General features: G+C 43.5%; 1 protein-coding gene across 1 annotated transcript in view; it reads left to right on the top strand.

Annotated features, from left to right (window-relative positions):
- Positions 1-13,602, top strand: part of RYR3 (ryanodine receptor 3) — a 511,070-nt gene that overhangs the window by 341,847 nt on the left and 155,621 nt on the right. The window contains exons 38-39 of the mRNA XM_032343182.1: positions 804-906; positions 2,019-2,156. Coding sequence (XP_032199073.1) covers positions 804-906; positions 2,019-2,156 — 241 coding nt within the window. The remainder of the gene's footprint in view (positions 1-803; positions 907-2,018; positions 2,157-13,602) is intronic.

Here is a 13,602-nt window from a genome sequence, read left to right as displayed (position 1 = left end):
AAGGCAGTGGCTTAACCCACTGAGCCACCCAGGCGCCCCATACACAAATCTTTTGATCCAGTCATTTCACTTTTAGGAGTTTGTCCTTAAAAAAATGATCAGAGATGTGAATAAAAATTATGTAAAAGGAAATTCAAACAAACTTTATAAGGATAAAGAAATGGAAACAATTTAAGCATATATTAACAAATCATTAATTTTATGTACATTTCACATTGCTGTTCATCCATATGATGAAATACAATGTACGTATTAAAGATCAGTAAAATCAAATGCTCAAGATAAATTGTTAAGTGGAAAATTGGACTTCGAAAATGTTTAGATTATGATCTCTATCTGCACACATAAAGATCTGGAGATACTAGCTAAATATGGTTTTCTTTGGGCAGTGGGATCGCAGTAAACTTTCTTTAGATATTTCCAAATTTTGTGCAATTAGTAAGTTACCATTATAATCAGGAAAAAATGAAAGCTACTTTTAAATGTTAGCCATTCTTTTTTTAAAGATTTTATTTATTTGAGAGAGGGAGAGAGTGCACACACACACAAGCGGGGGTGGAGGGGCAGAGGGACAAGCAGACTCCCTGCTGACTAGGGAGCACAATGCAGGATTTGATCCCAGGACCCTAAGATCGTGACCTGAGCCAAAGACAGACGTTTAACTGACTGAGCCACCCAAATGACCCTGCTGGCCATTTTCATAAAAGAATTTGAGTTGGACAAAATTGGCAAAGGCTGTTAGGTGTTTAAGACAGGATCTGAGTCCTTTTGACCAACTACCCATTCTTCTTTGTCCTTCAAAGATCAACATGCTTCTTAACTTCCAACTGGGAGAAAATTGCCCCTGCCCAGAGGAGATCCGGGAGGAGCTATATGACTTCCATGAGGACCTTCTCATTCACTGTGGTAAGTTTCTGAGACGAAAGCTGTATCAAAGACAAGTCTGTTTCTGATTCCTCCATTACAAGCTAGTGGGGGCTGAGAAGAAAATTTTCTATTTAAAGGTGCAGGGAACACTTGAACAACACGGTTTGAGCTACGTGGGTCCACCTACTCTGTTTCCTTAAGTAGAGTACAGTACTATACGTGTATTTTTTCTTCGTTATGATTTCCTTAATAACATGTTCTTTTCTCTAGCTTACTTTATTATAAGAATACAGTACATAAAACATATAGCATTTTAAAAAATATGTTAGTTGACTATTATTGTTAGGAAGGCTTCCCATCAAGAGTATCCTATTTATAGTTCAGTTTGGGAGGGTCAGAGTTACATGTGGATTTTCCATCGTGCAGATGAGTGGCCCCTGCATTTTTCAGAGGCTAACAGTACAATACTAATTGCTCAAGAAATGATTCTTCCCAAATGACTTGGGTCAGAGAAGCTATAATTCTGGCATAACATAGGATGGAAATGTCTACTGAGAAGAAATTTTGTGAGATAGAAGAGTGTGATAGGGTTTCTGAAGAAGGAAAATGACCGATACTTACATAAACCTCCCCCCACTTTACTTAGATAGTTGGACTCTGCTCCCAGCTAAACCAAGATTCCAATCCCCTTTGCTTCTTAGCTTTTGCAATGACATAAGTATGATAACTTCTGCCCTGAAGAATTCTAAGCCTGCAGGGCCTACTTTGATACATAACTGATGATTTTAAATGGTTCTCAGCATTTGTGCCGCTTCTGCAGGGGTGGATTCACTAATAAATAACAGGTGGTCTTTTCATTTGAAATAACTCAATGTTAACTTTTTCTTTCAAGAGACTCTAGAGCCCTTTTGGGGTATAGGTTAGAAAAAGTTAAGTGTAGGGTTTGAAATTACTTGATGTTCTTGTACGTAAGAAATCATCTTTTTAAAAACTTGTCAGAAGACATCATAGAGTTAAATACTTACGGGGAGCAGCTATGATATCTTTAGAAGGTTCCAGAAGGGTGGGAAGCAGAGACTTTGTGTTCTTTCAATCATATGGTGGTTTCATGTACTGTTTGAGGTTTTTCACTCTGTTCTGTGCCTTTCTAGGCGTTCCACTGGAGGAGGAGGAAGAGGAAGAGGAGGACACGTCCTGGGCTGGAAAACTCCGTGCCTTGGTGTATAAAATCAAAGGCCCTCTCAAGCCTGAGAAGGAACAGCCAACAGAAGAGGAAGAGAAATGCCCTAGTAAGTGATCATGCCTTTCAATCACAGTCCTTCCAATACAGTGCTCTTCTATGACGTAATGCAGGGAACTGGCTTCTGACAGATACTGTGAGATGGACTGCTATGTTTCAAAGGACGTATCTGGGTATTTTTTATAATTGATGGTGGTTATTGTATATTTGGGGCTATGCTTCTTTTCTGATTTAAAGAACTTACTTTCAGAGTCTTCTGAAACCTGAAGGATCTGTTACTCGGGGTCTGCTCTTGTCTGTCTGGTTAAAAACACCTATAAACAGGTTTTTGTTCTTTGAGGTTTCCATTGTCTTCATTGTTTCTGTCACCTCTGCATTGCAAGTTGCCTCAGTGAAAAAATAACGATGCAAGGGGAGTAAAGGAAATAGGATGTGGGCTTTGATGGGGGTCTTTTTTGGGTTTGGGCTATAATTTCCATAGCACAGCATCCTAGAGGATTTTGACCTTCAATTTTGCAACAACACCAGACCTTGTCCAAGTTCATTTCTCTAAGCCTTACGGTAGACGCGACTCTAACCATTATTACTCGTGTTGAAACAAGATCATAATTTGCTCTGTAGGGCAGTTTATTGTCCATAAACCATTAACATTTCAAGAGGAAAATTGTCTATGTATTATATATAATCAGGATGCTCTTTAGTACCAAATTCTGCAAATATTTCGTTTGTCTAAAGAAGGAACTTCCAAGGTTAACATAGTTGCCTTTTATCTTGTTCCTCATCCTATCCGTTTTAGAACATGCTTTCAAATCATAGGCCAGAGCAGTAGACTGCCAAGCTGTGATTGATTTGTCTGAAAACATTACTTTGGGGTTCATACATCTTACTGCCCTTTATATTGACCTTCCATCTTTGTCAGTATCTCTGAGTGGAAGGAAGCCTCACCATTTCTCAGCACAAGTGTTGAAGCCTCTGGACAAGTGTATGGGGTACTTGGTACTAGCACCCACCATGAGAGGGGTAGTCTTTGATGAGGAAATGCCAGCAAGATTCTAAGGGCTCAAAGGTGAGTTTAGATTCCCTTTGTGGTTCCTGTCAAAGCAGAACTAAAAATAGACTGAGCTGACCCATATTACCTGCTGAGAGTCTATTTTCAAAGTAGATCCTTCTTTCTAACATACAGTATGTCACAACACTGGGTCCCACAAGGGGACCATTTCATGGTAGGTAAATGGAGTCAGATGAAATCACTTGGCTGTGTGAACTCTACCTAACTCTAAGAACAGTGTCCAGGCTCCAGACATGTCAGCCTTCAGCACTGCTACCCTGGGCCTTGGGCTGAAAGACCATGTTCTCTCCCTTCTGGTAGAACACGCAGACAAGGTCACTCCAGTGTTAAGACTCCATGTCTTCACCTCATCCTGCTTCCCTTCCAGGAAAGTTGTGAGAGATTCAAGCTTTGTGTTCTAAGCCTCCTACCCTGGATTTCCAGAAATAGAAAGGAAGGTAGTCAAGCATGTCTGGTTGTCAGTAGATGGGTTCCCTGACCAAATGTTCCAGAAACCGAAAGCTCCTCACTCAGGACTAACATATGAAGAGAAAATCTTGGGAATGGCTTAACTGTCACATCCCCAAAGTTGTTTTTAACCCATGGATGGAGACAATGTTTCTGGATACATAGCCTGTTGTGATAAAAGAGCCAAAATGCTTTAAATTTTTAGTAACTTTGTCCATGTTATTACTTACCTGATTTTTCTTCCCTTACGTTTGATAAAATATTAAAAGTGCAGATAATAATATGGGTTAGTGAATGGACAATTCACCAAATACTTCCCATGATCAGGTTACTCCTGGTGGGTTTTTTCACTCCTCTGTTGTATAGCTGATGAAAATAGGACTCTGAAGAATTAAGGGATATTTGTTCATTTCCTCTCTTCACCGCTACCTGCTTCCAGAAAAATTTCCAGGTGATGAATGTCACCAGCTCAAGGTAACCAAGATGACTAAAGCTGTGACTTGCTTCACATTTTCTGGCTCTGGTTCCACGTTCTTTCCATTGTCTTGTAAAACTCCCCAAATACAGCTATTACATAGAGAGTGGCTTTTTAAAGCCATCATCTGTTTATCTGGCTTACTACACCTGTGAGGTGACTCACAACTGTGACTCAATATTACATATGGGGAATCTAAACGCAACAGAATTCAGAATTCTAACATGCCAAAGGTTACCAAGCCAAAGAAAACTTTGAGCCGCCCTCAAAGTTTTCCAGGTATGGGGTGCAGTCTCACCTCTATGAGCGGTTGGTATTGGCCAGATGACCTGCAGGCAAATTTCAGCTTTTCTAGGCAAGAGGACTCAACAGTGTCCTGAACCTTGTGAGAATCCCGCTAGCTGACTCAGAGTTACGGGGATCTGCCTAAACTAACTCTAAGCCATATTGTCGATGAAAGCTGTTACAATCTTATCAAAACATCATATGATAATGAAGAGGTAAAAAAGATCCAACAATAGCAGCCCGCCATACTAAGTCACATTTCTTTGGCTTATCCCCATCCAGCAAACTCCCGAGAAGATCTTTTGCCTGTTAGTTCTAAGCCAGGGCTTCTCACACACTGCATTTGAAGCAGGATTTCCTTGCATATAAATCTGTTGCCACTGAGTTATTCCTCCAGAAGAGACCAACCAGCTCTTCTCGCTAGATTCTGAAATTAACCAAACGAAGATCACCTGTCACTTTACTGCTCAAAGTTGGTGCCTTCCTGATCTCTGTCGTTCCCTGAATGCTCTCCCCATGGAGGCTTTTCCTGCCACTCGTGTCCCTCTTGCCCCACCACGGAGTGGCCTAAGAGCCCTAACCAGATTTCTCTCCTGCCTAAATGCTGCAGCCTGTTGAGTACCGAGGAGGGGAAAAGGTCTACTGTTTGCTACAAAAATAGGTCTAGAGCCCAGCACAAATACTTACCACAAATGAGACAACTCAGTGGTAGGTCCGTCTAGGCCACTCAGGCAATGTTCGTAAGCCTGCTTAGTTTCTCTCCAAACAGCCTCTCGCCACGATGCACGTGCGCGGACACCTCCGTGAACTCTTTTCTTTCCACCTCGTCCTCCGTCCTCTGCCCCCACCATTTTATGGCATTTCTAAAAGGGCCCATATGACTTTCCACCTTACATGCAGTATCTGTGTCCCTGTCTGTTTTCTTTACTGGATGTTTGTGCTCAGACTGTATCGTCCCCTTTTTCCATGTTTAACTCATTGAGACAACTCTGTCCAACCTCCAGTGTAGGTTAGTCATAGGAGGCTCTCGAAGATGAAGAAAAAAGGACCTTGTGAACAATGGGGGAAACGGGTGTGGACAGGAAACTGAATATAATCACGAGTTTAGATATGCTATAATAAAAGTGCAGGTGAAATACAGTAGGTGGCCAGAGGAGGAGCTGGGCAGACTCCATAAAGAGTGTAGGTAAGTAGATAAAACAAGAAGGGAAAGACATTTTTGATGAGGAGAGCTGCTTTGACAAAGCCCCCTGAGCAGAGAAGTTCAGGTCCTATGCCAGGAGTGGCAACCAGGTGAGATTTGTTGAATTCTAAGAAGAATTGAATGGACTAAAGTTGAGTACGGGTTGGATGGTGTTAGGACAGAGTAGCTTGGAAATCCAGTCATTAAACTACATTTGGCCCTAGAATGTGACATATTCGTCATCGCCATGTATTTTGGACTAGTGGCCTTACAGGTGCGGGGAGGGAGGCGTTAACATTTACCTGGTAACTGCTGAGTCCTGAGCACCACGTGAAGCCCTTCTGAATTATCTCATGTAATTCTCGCAATATGCGGTAGATGAAGTTGGTGATTTTATTCCGATCTGATAATTGAAGAAACTGAAGTAGAAACAGATTAAGCAACTGTGCCGGCTCGCACAGCGGTGGCACAGACCTTCAAACCTTTGTTGACCTGAGTCTAGGTGCTATTGTCCTCCCCCTGCCCCTGCCAGGCAGTGAGTACGAAAGGTCCTTGAAGACCAAACTATTCGTTTACTCAACAATAATGAGGTAGTTATGGGCACAGGGCTCTAGACTTAGACTACCTGGTGTTAAATTCTTGCTCTGCTACCTAATATCTGTGAGACTGAGCCTGTGACAACTTCTCTGTGCCTCAGTTTCCTCATCTGTAAAACAGGCATAGCCCTAATACCTTCTTTGGTCGACATGAAGAATAAACTCAAAGTGCAAAGTGCTTATAAGTGTGCCTAGCCCAGAGTATGCACTTAATTTTAACTATTTTGGGCTATTAAAATGTTTGTTAATCACTCACCATATCTTAGACCCTGCATTAGACACCAGTCAGCTCTGCTTTAGCAAGATGGCAATCAGAGGATTGCTGTGCAGGATCATTGGAGGTACGGAGCCCACTGGGAGGTCACAGCAGTGCTCTAGATGAGAGCTTCTGAGGACTCAAAGAAGTCTGGTGTAGTAGGCAGGATAATGGTCCCAAGGACATCCATATCCTAGTCCCTGGAAGCTTTAAATAGGTTAAATGGTAAAATGAAATTTAAGGTACAGATGCAATTAAGATTGTTCATCAGCTGGCCTTGAGTGGGGAAATCTAGGTTACTGGGCTAGGCCCGAAATGATCACCAGGCACTGTGCTAGGCACTTGGCATCACCTCATCTGATTAACTCCTCATGGCAAACAACTAGGTACAGTGGCAGCCATGTTCCCATTTTACACAGCAGGCAATGAAGAGAGAAGCAAAATAATTTGGACAAGTTTACTGCAGGGAGTTAGAAAGAGGCCCAGACTTGGGTCCTGTTCATAGGCAGGGTTCATGTTCTTTCAGGCACCGTACAGGGGAGCCCCAGCCCAGTAGTGGGGCTGGAGGGACAGGAGTGAGGAGCAGGGACTGAAAGGAGGTACAGCCTATAGCCCTCCTCATCCTCAACTTCTTCTTCAGACTGAACACACACAGGAACTCAAAAGTGATTCGATCACTTTCCCAGCAGAGTACAGACCGAGGCCTCAGCTCCCATGCCCGTCCCTGTCCCTTCTCTACCCCATATTCATGTCAGGAATTCCCCTCTGGACCACAAGAGCAGCTCCGCTCCCATCATCGTTATCATTGTTGTTGTCGTCGTCAGCGGTCATTTAATCATGGAAATATTTTGGAGAAAGTGATTATGAGGCTGCTTGACTGATTTCAGAAACACCAGGCTAATTATCCCCCCTGGGACAGAAGCGAGCCCAGCGGGCCGCGGAGCTGGACTGGCAGAACCCGGCCATGCTGCCGCAGCGCGGTGAATGGGTGCCAGGCAAGGCGGCCTCAGGGATGCAGGGGGCATCCCGCTGGCTGGGGAAGCGTCCTGGGGTGAAGCAGTTTGCCTTCCCACTTGTCTCCACCCTCACAGATGGGGAGGCTCCAGCCGAGGCAGAAAAGCACTGAGGAGGGACCTTTAGTAATGGATTTAGCAGAAAGCTACACCGGCCACGTGACTGTCCACACACAGCCTTCCCTGAGACCCACGTTGCAAGGCTGGCGGCTGTCAGGGATCAATGGGTTCACACCAGTATAGGGGCTCTGTCTCCAGTGCTCCTCCACTCGCTGCCAAGGCCACCTTAGAGACCATCTGTTTATAGGAGTCTTGGCTTGTTTCTTAAATTGGAGTGGTTTTTTGTTTTTCATTTTTTTCTTTTGCCTAAATAAGAGAGAAAAGTGAGGATTGGGCTGATGCAGCCATGACCGTGGGGGAAACTCAGTCCCTGCCATACCTGCCTTTCCTTACGCAGTGCTCGTGTGGATTAAACGATAATTCAGGTACAGCATTATACACGGGGTCTAACCCACAGGAAGCTCTTAGTGACCATTGGCTACTGTCATTGTAATGAGAAGTAGAATATTTGAACAAGCAGCTTGACCTTTGACCCTATTCCCCTGCCAGGGAACCCAATAAAGGAGACACGTGCACAGGTCCAAAAATTAAATACAGAACTGGGATGAAGGTCAGTGGCTTGCAGCAGACCTGGGATGGGCCCTGTAGCATCGCACACTGCTGGGTCTCCAGGAAGCAGTGCCATTCATGGGCCCTGAGGACACAGAGTGCCCTGAGCAGCTCCAGGAACATTGCTCCAGGCTGTCTTTACAGGCTGGTCCTTTCGGGTACTCAGAGAGCCTTGTAACCTTGTTCTCGTGAAATTAAGCGTTAAGTGGCACCTGCTGCTCCTCCTGAGCCAGAGAGGCATCAGGAAAGCACATGGAAATGAGCCTGACTGATTTTCTAGGGCTCCTCAGAGGTGATGGGTTTAACTTTCTCCCTGACCTTCTCTGCTAATATATAGTAGGTATTCGGCCACTTTGTGAAGCAGACCAGACTTGGGGCCCGGGGAAGCTCGGGGACAAAGAGCATCGAGGGCATGAGACGTTCCCATTAAATCTTACCCACTAAATCAAGAGGGTGTTATGGTGCCATCTGACCCCCGACAGGGGAAGCATCCTTTATCTGTCAACAATCAAGACCATCATCAAAACACCATCGAGCTACCACTGCTCATCTACCCGATGTGGGTGATTAGTGGTGTGGGGTGGTGTCTTCAAAGGGCCACTCACTCATTGTGGTCAGTGTTCGCTAGATTTTGAGATTTTGCTTTATTTCTTTGGTCTCCAGTTGTACTATTAGTAAAAACAAGCTGGGTAGACTCATGATGGTGGGCATTAAAAGATAGGGGTAAAGTTTCGTGGTGCTCATTACTTGAACCCAGTGAAGCAATACATTTTCATTTGCTATTTGAATAAATTAGTACAACCCTTTCAGGAGCTCCACAGATCAAGTAGACATGGAATTCTAGAGTACTCAGCTGTGACTTGATAGAAGTGGATAGAGACACAGAGAGGTAAAGTGACTTGACCAGGATCACACAGCTGGAACAAAGTAGCCCTCACTCTTGTCACTACATCATCCTTCATTCATCTCTTTCAACATGAATTTTATTTTGCTAACTTAATTTTATTGATGAAGAAATCTAGACTCCAGGAATGTAGATAATCCTCCTAACTCAGAGTCCTCTAGAAAACAAGCCAAAGCTTTCTGATTTTCAGGATTTTTTTCTGAATCCACTTCTTTATTTAAGAGAGCATCTAGATAGTATAATAGAAATTTAAAGCCTTAATAAGGATAACTATGTTTCTGGATTTTGTGAAGCTATAGAAAGTAAGCAGCTCTCAGGGTCACCTGGGTGGCTCAGTCAGTTGAGTGTCTGCCTTTAGCTCAGGTCATGACCTCAGAGTCCTAGGATCGAGAGCTACATCAGGCTCCCGGCTCAGAGGGGAGTCTATTTCTCCCTCTCACTCTGCCTGCCTCTCAGCCTACTTGTGATCTCTCTCCCTCTCTCTCTGTCAAATGAAAAAATAAAATCTTTAAAAAAAAAAAAAAAAGCAGCTCTTAGCTGGAGAAGTAGATGAGTTTAGATTCCAGCAGCCAAGGTTCAGGACCCAACACTGTCATTTACTAATTATCATGTTATGCCAGTTTCTTATCCTCCATTCATTTCAGTTTCCTTGTCTATAAAATGAGAATAATGCTCTTCCTACCCATGGGGGAAGGGAGTTAGGAGTCAATAAAATAGTGCTCAGTCTGAGGTTCTAGTACTTAGAGGTTGGTATACCTCCCAGCTTCTGAAGCAAATATACAAAGAGTAGGTGATAAGAATTTTATCTCCACATTTACCATTTCAATGCTTTCAGAAAAAAAAAAAAGAAATAACAGAAAATCCAACTCAGGTAGAATAGCTGGTAAAAGACTTCATTGACTGGGGCACCTGGAAGTTAAAGATGGAACTGGACACTGGGTTGAGTTAATCCCATGGCTCCGCTCATTGTTTCTACAGTCGTTCCACACTCTGACTTGGCCCTCAGGCCGGCAGAGGATGGTGGCTACAAGTCTAGGCCTCACGTCTGTGTGCTGCAGTGTCCAAGGGAAGAGCAAGAAAAGTTCTCCTGCCTGGAACTCAAAGCCAGGCTCCTGAGATCACCCTTGAAGAACTTGGTCACAGGCCAACTCCATGAACCATTGAGCATGACCTTGAAAATAAAATGTGCTGGTTGACTTCCGTCAGCAGAGCCCACCTGAGGAGTGACATTGGGTCAGTTTTCATGGACCATTAGATAGAGAGGTAGCTATCTGTACAAAATCAGTTCTGTTGAGAAGGAAGAAGGTACAAGTGGCTTCTTGATGTGTTGTTAGAAATAGTCATCATGTCCTGATGGCTATCATCTTTATGTTTCATTACACAGTGATTACCATTGAAATGCAAGCTGTTCTAGCTCTTGATGTCAGAGGGAAGATACAGGCCAAAAGTGTCAAAAGTGCCAAAAAGCTGTGTCACAGGACCTGGGAAACATGCTCTCTGCACCCTGTGTACGTTATCTAATGAGCCAGGGAAGTTGTACAATGGGTGCTTTTTGCATTTAATGTTGTTCTGGTTTGATGCAAGCTTGGGGCCAGGGCCAGGCAGACCTCTAGGTGTCAGCAGCCCTGTCACTCCAGTTCCCTCTGCAAAATCTTGGAATTGGACTCTCTAGGACTCAGCTTCTATGAGCTGCTCCCTAACAGTTTCCTCCCTGGGCCTCTCCGGTCTGATCTGTAGCCTCAAGTGTACTCAACCAGGGCTTTCTACCCGTGGGAGCATATTAGTAGTTTTCTTTTGCTGCTGCAACAAATTACCATAAACTTAGTGGCTTCAGACAGTACGAATTCATTATCACCCAGTTCTAGAGGTTACAATCAAAAATAGTAGCCTTGCTTTTCTTCTGGAGGATTTAGGGGAGAGTCCATGTCTTGTGTTTGCCAGATTCCGAAGGCCCTCTGCATTCTTTGATTACTGGCCCCTTCCAGTCATGGTACCTGTACAGCCTCTGCTCCTGTTATTATCTCCTTCTTGGACTCTGACCCTCCTACTTCCCTATTAGGAGAACCCTCATGATTATCTTGAGCCCACCTGGATAATTCAGGATAATCTTCCTATCTCAAGATCCTTAATTTAATCACAAAGGCGGAGTGTCTTTTGCCTTATTAGGCAACATACTGACAAATTCTGAAAATTAAGAGGTGAATATTTGGGGGGGGGGGTCATTATTCAGCCCACCACAGAGAGGAAGAAAGCAGAGGCCAAAATAATTGGTTCTTGATACTTGGAAAGGATCTACCACCTGTTAAAGCCCCCAGAGCACACGGATAGCATACTACCAGCTAACTTGTTAATCACCTAGAATTTAAAAATAAGCATACATAATTTAGATGCACATAATTATTTTTCTTTTCCCATTGTAAGCATGAGCATTATAAATTGCTTTCTAAGTTTAAATTAGGGACACTGCAGTTTTTTTCACTCCCTCTTGTCAATGTCATTGGAAGACTTTTTTCTTCCCAACTGCCCCAGATTTAGGAACACACTCACAGAACTCTAACACCAGCCTAGGATGGGGATCTGTAAGCTTCAGGGATTTGCTTTGTCAGTACCAAACATCTGCTCTTTGATAATAAGCTTGTATTTCAGTGTATGATGGCCACTTGGACTGTGATCTAAATTTGGAGATGAGAAGATTCTCTCCAGACCCCAGCAGGTTTAAAATTGTAAATGTGCATGATGAGAAGAGATGTTTTTTTTCTTATTGCAGTCACTATTGCAAAGCTGGTAATTTGAACATTTAGAAGAGGGTTTTACCCAGTATAGTGGGTAACTCTGGAGAACTTTCAAGGAAGAGTCACAGAATGTAGGCTTGGGGTCTGAGGATTGATCGTAGGTTACAAAATGACAAGTGGAGGGAAGTAAACAACTTAGCAATAAACAATACCTGAGCACCCCCCCACCCCCCCAACCCCCGCCTCCAGACTGATGTTCCAAGGCTAACTCTAAGTTAAGGACACTTCTAATCCTCTTTTCTTGTCTCTAATGTCTGGCTAGTGAAGTAGCTATTCTTTCAAAGTAAATTTCAGGAATCAAGTTTTCCTAAACAATACCGTATCTTAAAGGTTTTTTTTTTTTTTAATTTATTTATTTGACAGACAGAAATCACAAGCAGGCAGAGAGGCAGGCAGAGAGAGAGGGCTGAGCAGAGAGCCCGACGTGGGGCTCGATCCCAGGACCCTCAGATTATGACCTGAGCTGAAGGCAGAGGCTTTAACCCACTGAGCCACCCAGGCACCCCAACAATACCGTATTTTAGAAATATTTCATTTCTGGGTGCCTGGGTGGCTCAGTGGGTTAAGCCTCTGCCTTCAGCTCAGGTCATGATCTCAGGGTCCTGGAATCAAGCCCCGCATCGGGCTCTCTGCTCAGCAGGGAGCCTGCTTCCCCCCCACACGCTTGCCTCTCTGCCCACTTGTGATCTCTCTCTTTCTCTCTCTGTCAAATAAATAAATAAGATTTTTTTTTAATTTTTAATTTTTTATTTTTTATAAACATATATTTTTATCCCCAGGGGTACAGGTCTGTGAATCACCAGGTTTACACACTTCACAGCACTCACCAAAGCACATACCCTCCCCAATGTCCATAATCCCACCCCCTTCTCCCAACCTCCCTCCCCCCAGCAACCCTCAGTTTGTTTTGTGAGATTAAGAGTCACTTATGGTTTGTCTCCCTCCCATTTCCATCTTGTTTCATTGATTCTTCTTCTACCCACTTAAGCCCCCATGTTGCATCACCACTTCCTCATATCAGGGAGATCATATGATAGTTGTCTTTCTCCGCTTAACTTATTTCGCTAAGCATGATACGCTCTAGTTCCATCCATGTTGTCGCAAATGGCAAGATTTCATTTCTTTTGATGGCTGCATAGTATTCCATTGTGTATATATACCACATCTTCTTGATCCATTCATCTGTTGATGGACATCTAGCTTCTTTCCATAGTTTGGCTATTGTGGACATTCCTGCTATAAACATTCGGGTGCACATGCCCCTTTGGATCACTACGTTTGTATCTTTAGGGTAAATACCCAGTAGTGCAATTGCTGGGTCATAGGGCAGTTCTATTTTCAACATTTTGAGGAACCTCCATGCTGTTTTCCAGAGTGGCTGCACCAGCTTGCATTCCCACCAACAGTGTAGGAGGGTTCCCCTTTCTCCACATCCTCGCCAGCATCTGTCATTTCCTGACTTGTTTATTTTAGCCATTCTGACTGGTGTGAGGTGATATCTCATTGTGGTTTTGATTTGTATTTCCCTGATGCCCAGTGATATGGAGCACTTTTTCATGTGTCTGTTGACCATCTGGATGTCTTCTTTGCAGAAATGTCTGTTCATGTCCTCTGCCCATTTCTTGATTAGATTATTTGTTCTTTGGGTGTTGAGTTTTCTAAGTTCTTTATAGATTTTGGACACTAGTCCTTTATCTGATATGTCATTTGCAAATATCTTCTCCCATTCTGTCAGTTGTCTTTTGATTTTATTAACTGTTTCCTTTGCTGTGCAAAAGCTTTTGATCTTGATGAAATCCCAATAGT

The sequence above is a fragment of the Mustela erminea genome, chromosome 5 (genome assembly GCF_009829155.1).
Source record: "Mustela erminea isolate mMusErm1 chromosome 5, mMusErm1.Pri, whole genome shotgun sequence".
NCBI classification, from domain to species: domain Eukaryota; kingdom Metazoa; phylum Chordata; class Mammalia; order Carnivora; family Mustelidae; genus Mustela; species Mustela erminea.
The sequence above is the reverse complement of the archived record's forward strand: the minus strand, read 5'-3'. Positions and strand labels throughout refer to the sequence as shown.